This window comes from Mytilus edulis, chromosome 6, assembly GCF_963676685.1.
Source record: "Mytilus edulis chromosome 6, xbMytEdul2.2, whole genome shotgun sequence".
Classification (NCBI taxonomy): Eukaryota; Metazoa; Mollusca; class Bivalvia; order Mytilida; family Mytilidae; genus Mytilus; species Mytilus edulis.
In genome coordinates this window covers 52,303,290-52,327,525 of record NC_092349.1, presented here as the reverse complement: position 1 = coordinate 52,327,525, position 24,236 = coordinate 52,303,290, and the positions used below count along the sequence as shown (strand labels likewise).

Sequence of the window (24,236 nt, the reverse complement as noted above, 5' to 3'; positions counted from 1 at the left end):
CCGTTATCCATGTGCATCTTAACTACTGAAATTTCAAGGTTGTGTCTCTATCCTATCTTGGAACCAGTGAGTTAACCAAAATAATATCTATGAGCATGAAATATCTCGCAAAAGAGGCGTGGTTTGTTAAACGCCTGTATTTACAAAGTGCAACCTAAATTTACATTTTTCAAATACCAAAAATCTTTTCTCACATCAATACTTATTTATCAAAAACATAGCACAAAAAGAAGTAACTGTATGACTAAAATTTTCTTTTTCTGTAGACTTAATACCGTCACTTCAATTAAAATATATTTTGAATTATTGTATGCTTACGCTATATGCATGTTATTTTTCATAAATTGGTTAGAATTGGTTGTCAACTATACTGAAAACAAATTGAATGCATTTCAGATTACTTTGAATGTAAAGTTTAATAGTTTATCATTATACCACATTATATACAGTATCATATTATGATACGGTTTCCAGTCCATGCACATCTTACTATATGCCAATTGAACTAACAAAAAAATCTCCATTTCTGCTTCGTAGTGTCAGTTAAGGAATCTTGTCACAATAATGTAATTTCTTACCAAATATATGTTGGCAGTGATAGTGCAATTGGGCAATAAGCTTAAATCAAAGGCAATAAGCTAAAGCCTAAACAGTAAGTTAGGGTCTGATATTTTCAGGCATTAAACTTATTTCCTGAAATCTGATGATAATTATTCAACCTATCACCGAACATAATTTTAGGTAATAAGTTGACTATGGAACTCATGTATATACGGTGAGTAATTCTTTTATATAGATACAATTTGAAATTATTGATTCTTGATGACAAAAAACATGAGCCTCGAGGGCTAATCAAGGCTTATCCATTGTATCTGTAACCCAAACACTTGTGTTATTTCTTTTTCTTAATTAGAAGGTAACATGAGTGAGTTTAAATAACCATGTTATCGTGTTAAGCGATACATTGATAAATCTTAAATCACAATCATTTGGTTGAAAAAATACAAATATAACACAACACGTAAAGGGGCACTAGCTACGAGATATATAAAAATTCAAAAGTATGATTTTTTCTTCTTCAATCATTAATGAAAGTGAAATAATGAAATAATAATTTGCTTTTTATCAGCTAAAATGGTTCAATTTTGTCAAATTAAGTTAATAAACATTGAAAATGAATTATTCACTTGCAAGTGAATAATTCGACCTCATTAAATCCGTATGCATGTGAACTCCAATTTAACCCCGTAGAAAGTGATAGAATAACGCATGCATTGTCCGTGTACGGGTATTTAAAGGAAAGGAATGTCAACATTGAAAGTGAAACAAAGGTAAAATTTTGATTAACTGATTCGATCCACACAAAATTATTATTTTAAAGGCAATAAACATACATTTTTAATCAATAATACAAAATTTAATAGACCTATTAAAATCTAATTGCACGAGTTGCTTAATCTATTTATAGCTATGTTTATGTTTACATCGCTTATATAGTCATAGAAGGTCAACTCGATAGTTAATTAGATGGCGTCTTGGCTAAATTTCAAACGAAACAAAGCTACATCTTATTGAGGCGATGTCCTGTAAATTGTTTATTTCATACGTTTGATAGTTTGGAAAAATGTTTTACATTGTTATAAATAAAATATGATAATTTGAGTCAAATTAGTGAACATGAATTTTGCAGCTAGTGCCCCTTTAAAGATCTTTATACAATTAGGCATTATATTCAAAATTATTTCTAATACAATTGAGATAGGAAACGTGGAATGTGGAAAATTACACGAACAAAAAGCATATATAAATAGATATAGGAAGATGTGGTGTGAGTGCCAATGAAACAACTCTCCATCCAAATAACAATTTATAAAAGTAAACCATTATATGTCAATTTAAGGCCTTCAACACGGAGCCTTGGCTCACATCGAACAAAAAGCTATAAAGGGCCCCGCAATCACTAGTGTAAAACCATTCAAACGAGAAAACCAACGGTCTAATCTATATAAAAAAAAGAGAAACGAGAAACACGTATAAATTACATAAACAAACGACAACTACTGTACATCAGATTCCTGACTTACGACAGCTTAGTTTTAGGCTCATTACGATTTCTCGCAAAGGATTTTCCGAATGGACATTTGTAAAATGATGTTGTAAAACAGATTAAATCATACTTTATTCATAAAACAAAAATAGACAAATTGTTACAGTTTTCGTTTCAAATATTTGAAATAGTCAATATTAATTTAGAATAAACGTTGAAACTCGCTATTATTACAAAAACATTCATGATAACATAGAAAACAAGAAAACAACAGGAAAAGTCAAGCGACAACAAGGAGGATACTGGGATTAGAAACTACCCCAACAAGTCCCTACGTTTAACTCATTAATCTTAACTATGCTAACCTCGAGCTCGCGGCTACCAATTTATACTATATGATTGTCTATTATAAATAGACAAGCCCTGATTGGCTGTTGTACTGACGAATATTACATGTTAATATATATATGTAGGACTCTAAAGCGCGATGGGGACGCTAAAGTGCGATGGTCACGCTAACGTGCGATGGTCTACGCTATTTAGTGTGATGCCTCCATACGTTAAAGCGTGATGGTCCGCAAAAGAATAGACGTAAGAAATGTTGTTCGATTATGACGTTAACTGTCGTTTATACAAAATAAAAATGAACACGCTGGAAGATAAATTACAAATATTTGATTAATATGTCAATAACTTAATTAATTTAACCTAACCGTTTTTTGTCGTCTTAAGCAAATGTGTTTTTTCGTTAGCCAGAAGAAGAAATTATATCCTTCGCAGCAGTCAAACATTTTACTATTTAGATACATATTCGCATAAATATCATGTATCCTGCTTTTATTGGATGCGAACGGATACATTGAGATTATTGTTTATGTTGCAGTTTAATTTGCGGTCACCGTTAAAATACTGTCGCTTTTTTTGAAAAAAAAACGTAGGTAAAATAAAGGTACGTGTTTTCATGCGTAAATTTTAAAAATATTACTTTGTACATTGTAGGTAAATATAAGTGTATGTTTAGTCGCTCTAAAAAGTGAATCCTACAATGCATTAGATGATAATGCCTGTTACATATGGTATACCTTAGAATACTAGCCTTTGAAAAAGAACTATATTTATATCAAATCTTCTTTTTAAAAGCCCTAGAACCTTACCCTATTGGTCCATTGTACTTTAGCTTGATATACGATCGTAATTTAACAAACAAAAAACCATCGCACTTTAGCGTGAGACACCATCGTACTTTAGCGTAAACCACCGCTCTTTAGAGTAACAATCGCATTTTAGAGTACCATCGCACTTTAGAGTCCTACATATGCATGGGTTCGAATCCCGGCGAGGGAAGAACCAAAAATTTGCGAAAGCAAATTTACAGATCTAACATTGTTGGGTTGATGTTTAGACGAGTTGTATATTTATAGATTATCGTTGATCATCTCAACGAGATTGATTTTCTCGCTTGAGCTGGAACAGCGAAAGTGAGAAAAGCAATCGAGTTGAGATGACCAATGATAATCTGTTTATCGCTATTTTACCTATGACGACGTTGTCAATTTCATGTCAATTTCGTTAGCAACGCCACGTGGCCTCCTTAGTTTCTAGCGATAATTTTTCCATCTCAAGCGAGAAGCATGATATGAAAATTATCACAAAAAAAAGATCAAAAGAAAAATGCACAAAATAGCGATAATTATAGATTATCGTTGATCATCTCAACGAGATTGATTTTCTCGCTTGAGCTGGTACAGCGAAAGTGAGAAAAGCAATCGAGTTGAGATGACCAATGATAATCTGTTTATCGCTATTTTATCTATGACGACGTTGTCAATTTCATGTCAATTTCGTAAGCAACGCCACGTGGCCTCCTTAGTTTCTAGCGATAATTTTTCCATCTCAAGCGAGAGGCATGATATGAAAATTATCACAAAAAAACATCAAAAGAAAAATGCACAAAATAGCGATAAATATATATATATATATATATATATATGCGGAGAAGTTTCGTCGATATGATGTGTGCCATACATTACAGATTTCAAAAGACGGTTTGGATTTCCAGTGAAGGCATATGGTAATTACAAAAATTATAGGTTAGTTTTAAAACAATTCCATTAGTGGACAGAAATAAGAAATTAGCCTATTCAAAATTAACAAAAGTAGGCACACAAAGGAAATAATTGAAGATAATTTGTGTAGTCCATTTCAGCGACAGATTTCGGAAGCGTTCATTCTAGAAAAAAGAATTCACAGTGAATGAGAATGCTTATGTCACTACAATCGTTTAATGATATAAAGTATTTTTTTATTTGGATGGAGAGTTGTCTCATTGACACACACACCACATCTTCCTATATATTTTTAATTATATTCCTAATATTACATGCATTAATATAAATTCATTTGACAGATCTTAAACCTTAGTTACTTTATATATTAATTTTAGCAGTCAAAAACAGAATTAATTTCTACATTTTTGTGGTATTATAAAAATTAAAAACATTTCTAAAATGTATTGTATCCAATAAAAAAAGGGGGAGACTCTATATAATGATTATTATAATTATTTGAAAAATTATACACTTCAATAGTGGAGCTGGTTTGAACTGGTCAAAAGTAGATAAAATGAAAATATGTTTTTTTTTGCTCACACCATTTTCCAATTTTTTTATTCGAAAAGTAAAGCAGAAGGCCGGGAAAGACCCTTTTCTTGCCACAAATTTGTTGAAAAGAAACTGTTTGCTCTTTATTGAAAGGTAGAACTATTGTGTTCCTCAAATATGGGCTGTTTTTGAAAATACAATGCACATGTAACAGTTAATATCATCATAAATTCGTGCACAATTACTAAAATATTCAGAAATGTAGCATTTGTGCTAATTTTAAGACGATTTTTGAATGAAACTAGCCGCATTTGTGTTCAGACTTAATATTTAAGGGAGTCTAAAATAAAAATGATAGAATTTGTTCATACTTTGCCAAAATGTAGTATCTATTGATACATGTTCAATAATATTATGAAAATGATAGGTCACCGCGCATTTTCGCAAGCTACAGGTTGTGACAAAATGACACATTTTGGTATGGATTATACAGGAAAAAACACAATTTTGTGAATAGAAACTAAACAAAATGATAGAATTGTAAAATAAATTAATAAAAAATAGCTTTCAGACAATGCTTTGAGAATATCAAAAGAAAAAGTAAGGTCACCGTACGTTTTTTCCGGCTAAAAGACAAAATATGAAAATTCCATGTTGATCCCGTCAGAAAATGCACTGTTTTAGAGTTACCTTCCCTTAAAATGCCAATTTGAAACATTGAAAAACAACCAAAAATAATCAACATTTGTAAAAATATTAATATTTATAAGTTATGTTCTTATACACTGGTTCTTTTAAGAGAAAATTCACATTATATATCTGCATTCCCGAATCAAATTTTGCTAACTTGATAGAAAATATGGACCTTAGATTCTCTGTTTATAACAATCCAAGATGGCGAAAGACATCCATACCACCTTAAATATATGTTGTATATTATGCTAATACTTACTATATATAAAGGTTCAGACTGAACACGAATGCAGCTAATTCAATTTTGGATAAAAACCATCTGAATAGTTATCAAACGTACCCGGATAATAATTTAGTACGCCAGACGCGCATTTCGTCTACATAAGACTAATCAGTGACGCTCATATCAAAATATTTATAAAGTCAAACTAGTTCAAAGTTGAAGAGTTTTGAGGATCCAAAATTCCAAAAGGCATATTTGATAGATTTTTCATTTTAAGCTTGAATGACCAAATAATTTCAAATATTGTACATTAACGAATTGAATCAACTGAAGTGGATACTTAATTATAAGTGTTTTGCCTAGGATTTAAGCTAAACGCCCTATTTTGTAAAATATACCGAAAGGTGGCTAAGATAAGAACTAGGATGTTAAAACAAAGCCATATTTTGCAAAAGTCGTATGTATGAAGTTACTAGTTTAAATACAATTTTTATAGAACTGACTGGTAAAATCTGTTTTTTATAACTTCATTACGTTGTTGTTATATAATCAAAACATCTTTATCAAAATAAATGCAAAGCCTTTACAAATTTAATTATTTGTTTTGTGATCCAAGAGACTCCAATTTGCTCAAAAATTTTGTGTTTCGTTTTAAGATGGGAAACTCTGATAGTTTTAAAGAATCGTTCATGTATCCTTATTATGTTTTTGTTTATGTCGCGGTCACAATAAAGCACTGTCAGGTTTTACGGATTACTTACGTTTTTTTGACAGGACATCACTCACCAGTAATGTTAATCAAGGATCATAAGTTTCAATGACAGCGAAGAGTTAAAATAAGCAATTCTTAAAAATTTGAATAACATATTATTTATGTGCATATTACAAATTTACTTTGGATACAGGGCTTATTTTAAACTGTACGAACTGTAAACGTCATAAAAATACCACCTTATGATTGACCGGGAATATTCTTAGTAATAAGTATTTTGAATGCAGCTCACTATTGAAGGTAACTAGTTATTTGTAGCCTACTTGTTCGCTTTTTTAGTTTATGATGCAATATTTTAGACCATTTTAAATGGATTAATTCATCGAGTGAGGAGGCCTCTTACTATTTTCTATATAGACTTTGACAGCGTTTAAGTTTACGTAAACTTACCAAACAACAATAACAAGCGATAAAGAAATTTACAGTCAACTGTTCAATCCAGTTCTATGTAATGTACTAAATAAGGGCGTACTTATAAGTTAATCCTGTAAAAGATGAAAGTATACTACCAGAACAATTTTAATGTGAAGACTGCACATTTACAAAATTAATTGTAAACAGGTTAACTGTCAAATCGTCAATGTAAAAATCCGATGTGATATGACCGCCAATGAAGCAACTTTCAACCAAAGTTCAAGAGAAGTGAAAACCTATTTTTCTGTACGGATGAGAAGTTTGAGGAGTCAGCAATGATTATGTTATCGAAAGGTTCATCTTCAATTTTGAAATATTGTTTTCAATGCACAAACATTAACGCAAGATTTCATAATATATGAAGAATTTGGTAGATATCCTTTATGCCCGCGTCACACTGTCCCGATTTTTACATACGATGGACACCCGGATGCGGAAATTGTAAGTTCGTACGAAGTTGGTCCCGATCTCGTTAAAATACCAAAAAGTGACCGAAGCAAGTACAATGAATAACGAAGTCTATACGATGGTGCCGAAATTATATACGATAGCAAAAGATAGACATACGAAGGTTAACCGAAAACGGGTATTTAAGCTTCATATCTCAGCCGAAGCCTACACGATGGATCACGAAGGCTACACGATGGATTACGAAGGCTACACGGTGGATTACGATGATGGCACGATGGCCATACGATGTCTTAAAGACGTCGTGTACAGCTTATAGTCCGGCCGATCGGTGAAAAAATTGCTCAAATAATGAGGAAAGCACCAGTTTTTGCATGATGGTACATTTTTGTGTACTGAGCAATATTAGCTATGGACCCACCCTCAAAATTCAATATGGCGGCTTATTTCAAGATGGCTGCCGTACGTTCTAAAATATTTTCCAGTATTACACAAACCACAGTGGATTTGATGCTGGAAGCACAAAAATCAACATACATGTATTTGAATGACTTGGTGTACTCTTGAATCTTTGATATACAAAATGGTGGCTATTTTCAAAATGGCCGCCTTAAAAAGGAGCAAATATTCATTATTGAGAATTGACCTGAATATAAGCATTTTATTGATATATAGTGTCATTTAGTATCTGTCCTTTTTTATTTTGCCGTGCTCGTCATTTCATACACAAAGTAGAAGCCTTCATAAAAAGCTGCAGTAGTATTATTTCATTAAAAGCTGCACTATTTGTTGTCTTGGGTCACACATAAAAGCTGTGATTTGAGATATCAAACTGTGAATTGAGAATCATTTAAACACATATCAGTGAAATGGCAGGAATTGGGGACAACAAGGACAAGAACATTGAATTGGCAGAAAATTAATCACTTGGGGATATGAAGAAACCCACAACTGAACTCGGACGCTTTAACAGAGGACAGCTCAGAAATGACTATTAAACAATTGTACCAAGAATTTTTAGCAGGTAGTAAATTTAATGCCCAAAGAACAGCTGAGATTACCGCAATATAAAACAGAGCGAATCATCGCGAATTGATAAAATATGTGTTGGTTACGTTTCAAGCTGAACAGAAAGAGGCAATGCATATTAATAACGAACAGATGAGAGCAATATCTCAGCAACTTCAGCAGTCTGAAGACAGGATAGACCACAATAATTGCTTGGCGGAATTGATGGTCAGACCAATAAGATATTCAATGCTGTTGTGAGACGAATGGACAAGCTGACAATTCCTGAGGAAGTAGACACAGTTCAATTTAAAAGTGCAGTTGAACAGCAGGGTACCTTCCAACAACTGGCATATGTTGTAAATGAATTAGTGGACAATCGAAATAAAGAAGTTAAAATTCCTGCAATGGACACATCATCTAAGCCAAAATTTGACCTTAGCCAGTACAACGCAAGTTTACCAAAAGTACACAACAAAATCCATGCCTTTGGTCTTTCCCAAATTATAGTTCGCACGAACCAGCAACCGCGCCAACTCTGTTGAAGGTGTCTTCACCTTAAGTCAAAAGTCCTATGTCAGGGTTTTTGGCCCTGCATGAAACAGTTCAAATTATTCAACAACAATCTCCAATTAAGAACATACTAACACTCTAGTACTTATCAAGGATACCAGCAACAGGCTTATGTGTCGTCTTACGCACACTTACCATCTACTATGAGTCAATAATATTTGGTTCAGAGCAGCACACCATTACAGAAACAATTAGCTGCAAGTGGATCCTATCAAGTTTCTCTAATGCTGAATGCAGTGCCTACTTACGGTATCATCCCCGTCGAGTCAATGGCAAATCCAACATTTATCACTCCAATTATGACAACCTCCTCAGCTCCTGGAACTCTAACAGGCTTCCCATAACAGCAAGCTGACTCCACTGGCCGGTCTAGGAAAGGGCAGAGGAAACCAAAAGAGTGTGACAACACCTCTTCTTCAGACTCCTCATTGGAGAGAGAGATATACCCGATGGCAAGAAAATCTTGGTGCAAGGGACCGGAGACGAAGCCCACAGCTCCCAAAAATTCAGAAAACTCAATTAGAGAGGATCCATGACTTGGGAGGCGTTCATTTACCAATTTGAACGATTTACCGGTAGATGACAATGGGAAAACAGAAAAATGTGTGTAGGCCCCATATCGCAGGCCGATGTTGGCTTTGAATACGCTCGCACATATGATGATTCCAAGGCCTTAAAAAAAAAGCATTCATTTGGAGCAGCGCTTCAGCAAGAAAGACGATCAAACCAGATTGGAACCGAAGTATTCCGTCGAGAATGTAAAGACAAAGATTCTTCAAGGCATGTAATAAAGAGGAACCCAGAAAATTTCAACAAGGCGTTGAATCAACTAAAAACCTCAATAGCAAACCAGATGGCGATATATGAATCAAAAAGTGCCAATTATAACCATCGACAAGTCTACTTTGCTGATGGCGCAGTATCACCGACCGATAAAGGAAATATGAGCAGACCTTTGGATAATGAGGGGCATTACCTCGCACAAATTGTCACAAAACTAGTGATATTATGCTTTCAACTAATCAGCATAGCCGTGGATTGGCCGATCAGTATAACCTCGGATCTTCTGATCAAATAATCATGGAAGATCACCAGTTCAATGGAAGATCACCTGACCAATATACACATGAAGGATCTCCTGAGCAATACATTCGCGGTAGATCGCCTGATAGATTACACCCAAGCTTAATGCCTATCGATCAGCAACACCCTCACTAAGGTAGAGATCATATAGTCCCTAAAGACAACGGTTAGCATCTCCACGGGCAAACTCCAGAAATCCCGGTTAGTTCAGACAACGATCACCTTCACAAGGATACGGAGCAAATCAACGTGCAACTCCAACAATGGAGTCTTTAAACAGCAAAGGGTCGGGCCAGTAGGCCAACGCACGATTCCAAAGTCCATTGGCCATGAAACATCACCTCATCACAAAATCGAACAGAGTCCCACGGCCTCGTCCGATATTGTCACCAGACGAACCATTTGAAAGAGCTTAGCAGTACGAGGTACTATACATGACCAGAATATGAGCATGATTGTGGACACTGCTGCAATGATAACATTAGTAAATGAGAAATTAATTCCGGCAGAAAATGGAGATTTTGAGAACGTAACGCTACGTGGTTTGTGTTAACAGCTTGTTATTGGGAAGACTATAAAGAACGACTCTCGACATTAATAGAGTAAACAGACGATGTTATACTTAGGCTAGATATTTTGGACACACTGAGCGCAGTGATAAACCTGAGTACTCCCACAATTACCATCAACAATAAAGTGATAAATGCGGCATTTGTTAACGGTGGAAACGAGATTTCAACTCAGCAAGTTTGCTTAAAACGAACCATCACAGTTCCACCAAACTCAGAAATGACTGTTACCATTAAAACTAATAAAAGTGCTGACCAGGAGTGCATTTTAGGACCATGCTCGCTGAATAGTTGCGAATTGGTTTCGCACGTCGTTGGAAAAGAAAATAGTTGCCCCTTAACCATTTTAAATGATGGCAATCGCCTATTTCGCCTGAAGAAAGGTACACCTATTGATTACATAGAACAATTTGACGATGTAGTGGGTACGGCAGATAAAAACGCGATAAGTGACATAAGACGTTACATTGAAGAGACACGAGACAGGGTGCCATCGGCACTGCCTCAAAGTTCAGATGAGTTACCTACTATTCCACCACATTTAACCGACCTATATTAACGTTCAATCGACTCGTTTCAACCTATTTAATTCCAACCATAAAAACTGAAAGCTTTAAAGAATAACATGTAAAATATTGATTAACATTTTGAATTTCACTATTTGTTTTTGTATATGCAGCCATATTTGCAAATGTATGTGTAATAGAAATAACCAAATTTTTTTTTTATATTTTAGAATTAATTGATAACAAATTCAAGAACATGAAGTCCATTTTTGAAGAATCATAACTTTAATTTCCGAAATTATATAGAATACCTTTAGGACAATCTTGATTTTTATACCGTTTTTCCGCCATCTTGAAAATGGCAGCCATATTGTATTTTTCAGAGTGGGTCCATAGCTGAAATCAAAGGGTATATAACCAAGAACTACTATGCAAAGTTTCATGCTTTCCTCATCAAGTGAACAATTCTGCTCTATATCTGCACCAATCGGCCGGACTATTACGATGCATTTAAATTATATGCCGAAGGCATCACGCGTTTTAGATTGTTTGATCAATATTGAATATATATTATATTGTACATTTCATTTTTGGTTTAATCATAAGACGGAAGACCTTTGAACTTTTTAATGATACGAATAGAATTTCGACAACATATCGTTTCTGTACAAGTCTGCCATGCATGGCGGGAAGTCGATCTTTTTGTCTAATTTTTATTATCCCCTTGCCTACTACATGTAAGTTGCGTGAAGATAAAATTGTTATGGACACTCTAGAACCAAAATGCTCAAAACTTGGTATAGTGTTACTCGTTACGAATATCTTAAGCGCTATTGACTTTAAAGTTCAAAGGTCAAGGTCACAGTAGCAGTTGTAATACAAGGCAATATCACCCTTGTGGACACTCTAAAACCAATATGCTTCAAAAGATTTTAACCACATTTGGTATATTGTTCCTCCTTGTAATGATCTGACATTTTTTACGTTCAAGGCCAAAGGTCAAGGTCATGCAGATGAACTTGTTTTTTTCTCCTTGAAATAGCATAATACACAGGAAATTGGTTGCTCATTTTTTTACCTGCTGGTTCTAAAGACAATATTAAAGGTATTTCCAGTTACTGAATGTTTTGGTTGATTTCTAAAAAAAAAGTTTATGTATCAAATATGCATATTCAATTTACCATTTTTTGCATGTGTCATATACAAATATAGTGTCCATATTTGTCCCCAATATGTTACATACGAGGGGATGCCACGCTCGGCATTGCATTGTTTGAACTGTAAAATGTGTGCACTAGTCTGAATAATCACCCATAATTATGCCCATGTTTACTGATCTATCTTAAAGGTAAGGTAATTGGTTCGTTGATCCCTTTTGTTCATAAAGAGCTCTTTCCAGGAGAATATCATAATAATATAGACAAAAGGAAGGATGTGGGGAAAGCAACAAATGCGGCAAAATATGACATATAGAAAACAAAATGGTTATGGAGTAAACATTCGTGTGACAACAACTCAGACGATACATAAAAAATCAGAATAATGAAGAAAAAGTTGGTTTCCCTATATACGTGTACCTGCAGTGTTGGTGTACGAGGCGCGTTTATGATTTTTATTATGTTACTTGATATGAAAAATTGACAAAAAATAATATTTTACTTGTAAAAGTAAATCCTGAGCCTATAATAGCTGCTCTTCTTGTTCCATTTGAATTAATAGAAACAACGCTGTCGCCTTTCTTGTTCTCATAGAATCATATGATATGAGCTCCATGTTTTGTGAACGTCTTTCTTAACTGTCGTATTAGACTGACCAGTGGATATCGCGCATGGCACTTGAAATGTATTTTAGCGCGAAAATTAACTTACATTTAGCTGGATTTATTGCCGTCGTAGTTCCATCTTGTCGCCTTCGTACTTTTATTTGATGGCAACACGACGGGATTACGAGGTCTTCACGAAGTCGTGTTGCCATCGTAAGACCTTCGGGTAGCTTCGTGATTTATTCATGTATACATCGTAATGTCAAAACTGCCCGATGGAAACGATGGAAACACGAATGCAATACGATGTTTAAAGATGCATTCCCGGTGACATTACAATAATGAGGATGGTGATACGAACTCAATGCGAACCCTCAACATCAGACGCACCTTCGGGGATTTTTTAACGTGTTAAAAAATTTAGAACACTTCCCGAAGTTGTCCCCGAAGGCTAGAAAAAGTGGCCGATGATTCTACGATGGTTAAAGATGGCACTACAAAAGGAAGGATGTGGGGAAAGCAACAAATGCGGCAAAATAATATTTTACTTGTAAAAGTAAATCCTGAGCCTGTAATAGCTGCTCGATCTGGATACGATCAGTCCCGATTTTGAAAATTTCCATAATCGTTTGGCCATCGGCGTAAAAATCCGGAGAGTGTGACGCGGGCATTAGAAATTGATATTAAGTTGCACGTTTTAAATTACTGGTCGACACTTTTGTTATGAAAGAAAGAAAAACTTTTTGATGTTTTGTTTAATTATGCATATAACCATGTGGGCTATATATATTCAATGGGTCAATGATATCAAATCATTTTTAGATAGTTGTGGATTGTCACATGTGAGGCTTGCCCATTTCTTTGTCAGTTGTACCTAGTTATATTACAATGTTTAAGCAAGCTTGTGTTGAGATTCAAATTTGGTACTCTGCCTTATCAGTATCACCAAATGCCATTAGTTATCGTATATTCAAATAATGTAAAAATAAGACGTGGAATGATGCCAATGAGACAACACTCATGAAGAGACCAACTAACACAGAAATTAACAGCTATATGTCACCGTGCGGTCTTCAACAATGAGAAAAGAAACAGTTTTCCAAACCCTAGTTAATAAATACATTATAACTTTTTGTAGAATGAGGGCCGGTGGTTATAAACTTAATATCGAAAATGGGATGTGACATAATGTGCCAATTAATTTTGAAAACTTTGAGATTTAGGAGATATGTGTGATGAATTTTACTTAATTTCATATGTTCGACATTTAATAACGAAAAGATTTTTTTTCCAAACCTTGTTATTGCAATACACCAACATTATTAAAATTTTTAATTATTTTAAAATGCTAGAAACATCAATAGGCTGCACAATTTGTGCAAATCGTTTATATAATATTGTATACATGTATATTGGTTTTTATATAATCTTGAATCTTCCTTTATTTAGCACTGTTGATCATATATTCGCATTGACTTTCATTATGTTTATTTTGGCATGGATGTTTGTTTATGGGAATTTTGAGATATATATATATATAGTGCGCAATTTCTTGTGTGAATATGTACGTAGTGTCTTATGTGACATGTCTCATAGTCGATATATGATTGCCATACAATTGTTAAAGACTCGATACATTAGTTACGTTTCTTTTTTTAAGGGTTTTCTTATGTTTAAATTGATCAAGGTTTCTTCTAAAATGAAAATGCATACTTCAAATTTTGTTTAGATTTAAATTAAGGTCAGTGCGGGTATTACAAATCAACAAAATGTACACAATATTTCTGGACAGGTGTGGGGTTAAAAATTAACTGAATACATTTTTGACATTCCTAAAATATATTAAAAAACATGTTAATGGGATGAATTGTGTCTATTACTCACAACAGACGCTAAACATGTGTCTTTAACTTGCAACAGACGAAAACAATGTCCAATATTTGAAGTGACTCCAAAATGTGTCCGTTTCAATTGTAAGAGATTGATTTCATATAGTATGATGCCCTCACATGTCTATTATCATGATTATGGTAATCAGACATTTATACAATACTATGTTCATATTCCTCTTTAAATTTTACCGTGGTAACCGTTTCTTTATAAGGGAGTGGTATTTATTCGTGTTCATTGTGTAGAAAATTTTGTTCCTCCTGAATAATAAAGCTGAAACCTTTCGGTGATGAACACATTTTAATACATTTAGTTAACGAATTACAGATAAAGCACCTCAGATACACAGTTTATTGTAGATTCCTGTTCAATGCAATGCAGTATGGTCCGATTATCGAAATAAATGAATATTAAGTAAATAAAATACATACATGTAGACACTCATTGATTAATTAAATAAAACATGTGTTTTCTAAATTCCCACGTAAAGGTATAGAAGTATCGTAATATCTCACCTGTATATATAAAAGATGGTTTTATTCCATGGAAGACAACATCATCGTTCCTGACAACTAGATTCTGCAGTAGAATTGACGTTTTTCTCATATTTAATCGACTGCACAAAACACGAAAATACACGAATATGCTGTAAAACTTTAAATTTTTAGCATGACAATAACTTTTAAAAAGGATAAGGTTCAGTAAAACCCCTTTTTGGCCCCAAAATAAATCAGTTTTACAAACTGGTTAAAATGTAAACTTTTAACTATTAATTGGAAAGTAGAATACTTCTGTCACTTCGGGTACTAACGTGATTAAGTCATGCTAAATTACTGAAATCTTCACAATTTTAGCATTTGAGTTAAAGTAGACGGTGTCCGTCTAAAATGGAAGTGGCCAGATTTGTGTTCATTCTTTATATTGAAATGCAAGTTGTATTTGATGTTTATACATCTATAATACTAAAATTACGAGGTCTAATTTGTCAGTCGTCATCACGTAAAAACGACGAATCAAAGAATTCAACTTTATAACTAATATAGTACAAAGGTGTAGATTAAAAATTACACCCCTCCAGGCCCTTCTGTTTTCCACGTAATTAATATTGCCAATAATTAAGAAGTTCCGGGTCGAGTCCGATACCGATACCAATAGTATATTCACCTGTTACCGATTACCTTATCTGTACGTTCCGCATCTGACAGGCGCACCACCAAACGGTGTATTCAGGATTTATATGCTATATAGTATTACACGGGTCATAATCACAGGGTTGACACTTCTCAATTGTCAAATTGTTACCTATTGTAGTATTTTAATCAGTTAGACTTTCTAAGATAACAATACGAATACTAAAAATCTGGACTTAAATAAAGCGTATAGGTACAGTTTTCAATTTGTTAGCGGGCATGACGTAAAACAGCGAATCAAAGAATTCAACTTTATTTATAAATAACATAGGACAATGCTGTTGATTAAAAAATACTCCATTCCAGGACCTTTTGTTTTCCAAATAATTAATATTATCAATAATTGATAAGTTCCAGTTCGACGAGTTCAAGTCATGTTTCGGATACTCTACGTCTACGATAGTCGAACGGCATAACATTGTTAGTTACATAGTGTGCTAGTGACTTTTTACGATATAAATGGGGTAAGTGAATTCCGTATGGGGTGAGAGCGAAGCTGAGGGTATCACAGTAGTCAGCACTTCGATGTTGACATGAATACAAATTATATGATCATTTTTTTTCATATAAATCTACTGTTTGCAAAAGTATGAATTATTCGAAATAATAAGGATTTTCTTCTCCCAGGCATAGATAACCTTAGCCATATTTGGCACAACTTTTTTTGAATTTGGGTCATCAATGCTCTTCAACTTTGTACTTGTTTGGCTTTCTAACTATTTTGATATCATTGTCAGTGATGAGTCTTAGGTAGCACTCCACAGTTAGAAAATGGAATTAAAAATGAACCACAAAATGTTTTATCATCTCCTATTCCTGGATTTCTAATACATTAACCTAACTGTTTGTGATGTACATGTGCATATGTATGTAATCAGTATGTACCATAGATTTAATTTTCAAAAGTTAAAAGGTTGAAATAATATTCCTTTCATGTGTATCCATGGCAACATTCTGCATTTATTTACCATAAAATATTGCAAAAAGGGGGATGAAAATGTCACATATCCCCCAAAAATTTTGGATCAAACTAGAATTTCAGTGCCTTTGAGTGATACCTTTTTAGAAAACTGTTGACATTAATCTTCCTAATGATCAAATAACAAATGGGTGTTTTTCGCCTCATCTTTTTGTAAGATTTAATCCCAAAGTTCGTGCGACAAAAAGTTGGAAAAAAAACATTCCAATAATTGCTGGACCAATGTATGGTATGGATATGCAAATACGGACTACATGTATCATACAGAAAACAGCCTATATTACAGACATTACATAATCTTAATGTTCATATAACCCCAATATGAAGGCTATTTTAATCCTCAGCTATCTTAAAATGAATTTTATTGCACACTAGCTCTCATATTTGAAAAATCCACAGGGACCAAAAATGCTACCTTATGTAGACGAAACGCGCGTCTGGCGTTTTTAATTATAAGCCTAGTACCTTTGATAACTATAACTATTTCTCCTATGTTTCCGCAAAAAATTTCAATGGTTTGAAACAAACCCAGTAATTTTTGCGCGAAAGTATATGTGGTCAAAAGTTACTAAGACGGCGTTTACTATCTAAACACCAGAGGAACAGATCAAGATTTTCGATAAACATTCTTTCAGTGTAGATATGGAGCTAAAACTCGAAAATGGAGACTTTTCCTGGAGTTGAACCAAGAAAATATGCAAATGATAGTGATTGTATACATTTGTTTACTGGAAAACAGTGAACACAATCATGAAAGTGATGAACGTAAATGAGAAAGATTAAAATTATACTAATGATACTGCAAGTGCATAAGACAACGTATAGGGATAATTGCACTATTACATTTCCCCAGCATTAAGTTGGCCTTTTGTTTACCCGAGGCAGGTTATGAAGTAAGCTTAGAAGCGCTGTGATTTGATGTAAGGGTACAATAGAATTTGGTATTTATGTAAGAATAACTGCAGTGTGTATATTTGCAATATAAATTTTGGAACCCTTTGAAATATTTTCTAGAGAATTATTCGAAAACACTTCCAAAATTTCATAAATTTCGTGTACAATTACGGTGGTAATGGATAACATAAACAAGCTCCGTTGAAAGTTGGTAATGGCTGTTTAAAAGTACTTTTGTTGGAAATGAATTCTCCCCAGGGACATAATTTAGCTTTTTCATAGACTGATGCAGACAAGAAAGGCAACTTTACAGCTCAGTATTTTGCATATTTAATGGTTTAAGTGTTTAATATCCTTGTTTTTATCATCTCAAGAGAGAACAATGGATTTTATAACAAGTTCCGAAATTTTGAACAACAATATTGCATATACTAAAACATTGAATGGAGAAAATCTTGAATTTTTGCTTATGCTGGAAAATTGATAAATTGAAAACAAATTGAATGGAATTGACATTTTTATCAGTTTTAATGATGATGTTTATTTTTCTTTTTGAAATAAGATAAGATATGTTTGTATATATGTAGATTGTCAAGCCTTATCTGAACGAAGTACAGAAAGAGGTATGCCAGCACATAGGGGTGGGGACATGAAATTATTCATGTTTTTTTTTAAAGTAATGGGGACATGGGTACATTTTTTGTAAATGTATTATAGCCAAGGTTTTCAGAACAACCTAGTATTGCATTAATGGTGTCATAAGAATTCTTTATATCTTTATGTCACAGTATAGGGAAAATAGTACTATTAAATTTTCCCAACATTAGGTTGGCCTTTTGTGAAGGAAGTCAACTTAGAAGCGCTGTAATTGGATGTAAGTGTACAATATAATTTGTTATTTATCTATGAATAACTGAAGTGTGTATATTTACAAAATAAATTTTGAAACCCATTGAAATATTTGTTGGAGAATCATTCGAAACGACTTCCAAAATTTCATAAATTTGGTGTAAAATTACGGTGGGCATGGATAACATAAACAAGCTCCGTTGAAAGTTGGTCATGGTTCTATTTGGCTTCAATTTTTAAAACAGAGTAATAAAGTACTAACACCACACACAACTTTTTTGTCCAGGTTTTTATTATAAAAAGTTGTAAATTTTAGAAAATGTTAGTATTGTCGCCTCAGGCAAAATAAATAACATCGTTTCCGCTATATTCAAATACGCACTAGCGATTATCCAATTTGTTTGATGTACAGACAAGGAAAAATCAATTCAACAAATCATGACTAAACAGGACCGTACGTACTAACAAGCCTGTTTTAAAAGTGATGGAAATTAAATTTTCGGAGAGAGGTCACATCAATGTAGAATTCATATGACAATAAATTGTTGTTTTTTTTCAAATGATTTTGATACCGGGAGATAGATGGTCTCATTTTAATTTAACCCATGCCAGCTATCTAGTTTTATCTACAAAAAAGAGAGTCAGTTTTGTATTCTTTAAGTTCAATTCTCCATGAAGAAACAACAAATTTTTCTGTGTCAAGTATTATCATATCTTCTTAAAATACTTTCGCACAATGTCTGGACATCGGTGGACATGCAGCAATGCCAAACCGCACACTTACAAATGAAATCTACACTTAAGACTGTAGTAATAAAGAAGGACAATTAATGAACAGAAGACAAATCCGGGTACAGATAAGACACATAAGTACAAACAATAGAAAATCAACACTGAAAACTAAAAGTAATGTAGAAACATAAATCTTGGATCACGAAAGAGAGTAAAGGGAACGTGCTTCTTGTAAGACATTCGCCGTGAAAACAATTTGATATGAAGACAAGCTTTTGTTTCAACTTTTTTCCAACATAAGGCATTTGCCACATTTGACTTCGTTCAGGTACGGCCCTGCTTAGCATTGTTGAAACACAGGTAAACACACAGGTAAATAAACTCATCATAGATTCCAGGGCTAAATTATATATACGCCAGACGCGCAAACGACGAGCACTTTCGCGAAAACGTAATAGGTGTCTTCCTCGAATGCCAACATTTTATTTGTTACCTATTCCTTGAATGCCAACAAAAATATTTTAATGGATGTTTATACAATAACAATAGGTGTTTTTATAAGTAGACTAGTTTACTGTTAAAATAATCAGTGAACTTGACAAAAATCGCTTTTTGATAAAAAAAAATAGTAGATTAGCCATGGGTTAAAATTATTATGAATTTTAAAAAAATAAAGAAAACATTTTTATGACTTTTTATTGAAAAAAAGATAGTTTGAGAATGGAAATGTTTATTAACATAAGATATATTAGAAATATAATAGATTTAAAAAAAAATAACAACAATTATTTCAAACAAATTAAAACAAAGTAATCGGACACATGATAAAAAGTTTCAAGAATTTCCATCAAGTAATATGGGATAATATTACAGCACACATAACTATAGAAATATTGAAGAAAAAAACTTCAAAGTCCAAAGAGGCTATTTATTGTAGAATTTAAGCAAATTGGAATTCCTGACTATATGCACATGTTGACTTTGTGATGAAACACTTTTCAAAGTTTCATTTTAAGAGAATTCATAATTGTTTAAGCAGTGACAGCAAAAAATGAGTTTCAACAACATGAATTAGATCTAGCTACCTGTTATTTACCTATCTGTTTAATTAGTACGATTGTTTTGATAAGTATACACTTTTATTGTGATAACTACTTACACCTATTCCTCGAACGCCAACATTATTTTACAGCTAAACTGTTGATAGATCAAAGGATGTTGGCATTCGAGGAATAAACCCGTTATACCTTTCAAAATTCAGATTCGTGTAAATGTAGGACGCTTCTTAGTGAAATAGTTTGCATATTCAATGATAGATAGCTTAATCGAAGGTTGTAATTATACACATTATATATGGTGACGGTTTATCTAATGTATCCTAGTATGAGGGGGGGGGGGTAGGAGGGGTCCTGATCCCGAAATCCCGGGCTTAAAAACACGAAATCCCGAGGTCCCTATTTAAAAAAATCTAAATCCTGAAGTCCCGAAATTAGAAAAAAAGAATTCCCGGATCCCGAAAGGGTCAATCCCGAAATCCCGAGCTTAAAAACGCCCGATCCCGGAGTCCCGATAAAGGTCTTATCCCCCTCTAGTATCTGTAAAACAAACATATCTTAGGACACGTTTAGGAATGAATGTATGACTGTCCTGGAACATGTCTAAACATGCACATCTAAGCTCCTTTATTATTATCTCACTAAGGATTCCCCAAGTTGGAAATGTGTAAGTATAAAATAACATAAAATGAAAATCATATGTATTAAGATTGAACAGTGTGAACTATTTCTGAATGAGTTGAATTCAAAGTCTTATAGTTTCATTCATAAGTCAAATCTATTGCATCTGTCATATATATATATACCATTGTTAATCTAGTTCTGCAGCGCCAAAAAAACCAACCCGAATGAATGAAAGCAAAAGGAGAAATCCTAACTTAGCAGATGTCAAACAACAAGCTCTGCGGAAAGCATAAAGTGTAACTGTTCTGTTAAATTTCCAATGGTGCAAACATGGCAAGTAAAAGAGTTTCAGCTACAAATAAGGTATAATCCTAAAATATCATAATCTTTAGAAATCTAAACTGGTGTCCTTAAGAAAATTTCCAGGAAAAGTCCTAAATTGCGACACGTTTGATATACCTACTAAGGACAAAGACATATCATATTTCCTGTTCGGTATTTTTGTTATTTTAGTCTCTTTTATTTTTTATTTTTTAATGTATTAAAACGTGACACTTCAAGTTAAAAACACTCAAAAATATATTTAGGTTTCACTTTTTACAAATAAGCTGTTCAATTCTTGTATAAAACGTATTTACAATTTATATTTCGGATTTTTTTAAGAAGCATGAAAGTACAATTATTCGATAAATATCATTTATTATCTTCATAACTTTAATATTTATCCTAAATTTTTTACTAAAATCTTTAAAAATATGAAGATTTCAAATTTACATGATGGCAATTTATACTGTTTTTTTTTTTTTTAACATTTCTTCGAAATGTGATACCAACAAATCCATTTACAACTACTACAATGTACTAAGAGTAAACTGTGTACAATCGAATGATGCGACTCTAATTTAGAGATACTGAAAAGGGGAAATAAAAGAAAAAACAAATGTAAATGGCAAAATCAAAGTTCAAACACATCGAACAACTGCCATATTCCTGACTTTGTACAGGTTTTCCCTTATGTATCAAAAAATAAAAGTCAAGAGCTCAAATTCGACTAAAGCACAACAACACAATAGCAGGATGTATAAGTACCGATCCACGTCATAAGTATGTAATAATTTTTTTTTGGACAAACAACAAAGAACAACAATATAAGAGGACAAAAAAGAGTAACTTTAACACGTAATTAAGATGATAAACAATGTCAGTTCATGTATAGCTAGAATCTTTACCTAAATACCATCGTGTATAATTTGTGAAGTTGATACGAAATATTTATCTACAAGGTCTTGGTATCTTCCAATGGTTTTTTTTAGAAACAGGAGGATACGTTCTTTGGCATAATCTTGGCTCATCAATACCCCACTCCCTCACACACGGGTGCCTTGGCTCACAACGAACAACAAGCTATAAAGGGCCCCAAAATTACTAGTGTAAAACCATTCAAACGGGAAAACCAACGGTCTAATAAATCTGTTTTATATGAAAGACTCACGAGTTGTGCCTCCAAATTGTATGAAACTGTTACATTTTGAATCAAACCCACTTAAAAATATAAACTGAGCGTTACCGATTTCATTTCTCACTATTTACAACTAATTCACAGTGGCGGATCCAGGGGGGGGGGGGGGGGGGGGTTCCGGGGGTGCGCACCCCCCCCCCCCTTTATTTTTGCCGATCAATGCATTTGTATCGGGACATATGTTTTGCACCCCCCCTGCACCCCCCTTTGCCCTGGGTTAGCACCCCCCCTTTCGAAAATTCCTGCATCCGCCCCTGATTCCATAAACGATTTGTTTATCTAAAATAAATTATATTTTTCTTCTTTTTATTGTTTCAATAAAGTTTGAATGTACAATAATTAGATAAATATCATTTTTCATGTAAAAAATAATACACAAAATACTTACAATTCAATTATTAAAGTTATTGTATTAAACTGGTGAATTTTTATACGTTGTATTTTTTAAATTCAAGATTTGTTTTACGCCAACTATTAGGACTGTCACAGTGCTTAGGACAATCTAGCTAAGGTAGCTCTTAGAACATAAACGTCGTAAAGCTGTCCTAACTGTTTATCTTAACCTTTTTCCTAATTTAATCGAAATATTTGTCTTGAGACGGATTGTAGGATAACTGTGATAAAAGACCCAGAGCCTTTGCATGCTTTTAGAGACTATTATCAAGAAACTTACCATCGTAGCGTCCAGCCATTACTACCTGTAATTTAAGGAAACATGAATTTTCAGTTATATATCAAATCTTATCATTCCGTTTGCAGAAGCAATTGCAGCTAAACAAATCTATTTATGCAACTACACAAATGGCTAGGTGCCCGTGACTCAAAAGAATATTGAAAACATTTGTTAGGGCTTGAACTTAAAAGTGTGTAATTCAAATAACGTTTTAATCATGTCGGTAGCGAAATCTGGAACATACGGAAATCATATTTTGGTGTTAACAAAGATCTTTGCGATAATCATGAATGATTTTTTTTAATTCTTTTTGAATCTTAAAAGAAAAAAAAAAGAGTTATATTGCCGCCAAGAATTTAATTGTTTTCAAATAAGGCTACCGCATTCAAGCTTTCCATTGAATTTACGTGTTTCTAATTTTATCAAATTTTTCTTTATAAAAAAACATCGGCACGTTTATCAATTTGTGTTAACATGTAAATATTTTTAAAACTTACCTCATTTTGTAAAATTTATTTCAATATGCATATTATAACAAAAATAAACATCGTATCAATTAATATGCATTTTCTATGCATAAAAGCGTGCATTTTGTGCTTTTGATATACATGGTACATTGTATAAGGAATGCATTTATCTAACATACCTTAAACAAAGCTTTTGACAGTAAAAGTTCTATCAGCTGCAAGCAAAAGATATGAATGCCACAACTTGAATTTGTCGTTATATTTTGCTACAAAATGAAAGAAAGCATCCAATAACACTTCAAAATGTCAATCATATTAACTGATAGCTGTGTATCTAAAATCGCGGACCAATAAAATTCAACGAATTTGCATGTTATTTTTATGATTCTTTCGAACAAAGGGATATTTTCTGAAAAGATATTATTCGCGAAATACACCAACGCATCGTTTGTTGTGAAAGGTATCCCTAACAACATATAAATTAGCATAATCATAAACATGCACTTGATTCTTTAGAATAATCTAAAAATATCATGGTTTTACCATCAGGTAAACCAAGTTATGACATGCACTGACATATTAAGTTGACAACGCATTTTTCAGCCTTGCCTTTGATGTTTCTAAATTCTTTCTAATAAGTCTATATCAAGTTAAATTCGTAAGTCACAAAAACAACATTTGCATGTAAAGAATGCAACGGAAAAAG

At 33.3% G+C, this 24,236-nt stretch overlaps 1 protein-coding gene across 1 annotated transcript in view; it reads right to left on the bottom strand.

The window, feature by feature from the left end:
* LOC139526118 (GTPase IMAP family member 7-like) overlaps window positions 1–23,828 on the bottom strand; it is a 28,959-nt gene extending 5,131 nt beyond the window's left edge. Inside the window, exons 1-2 of the mRNA XM_071321260.1 lie at window positions 23,710–23,828; window positions 23,064–23,088 (exon numbers count right to left, since the gene is read on the bottom strand). Of these exons, the coding sequence (XP_071177361.1) occupies window positions 23,064–23,082 (19 nt within the window). The 5' untranslated portion in view covers window positions 23,083–23,088; window positions 23,710–23,828. The remainder of the gene's footprint in view (window positions 1–23,063; window positions 23,089–23,709) is intronic.
* Between the last annotated feature and the right edge of the window lie 408 nt (window positions 23,829–24,236).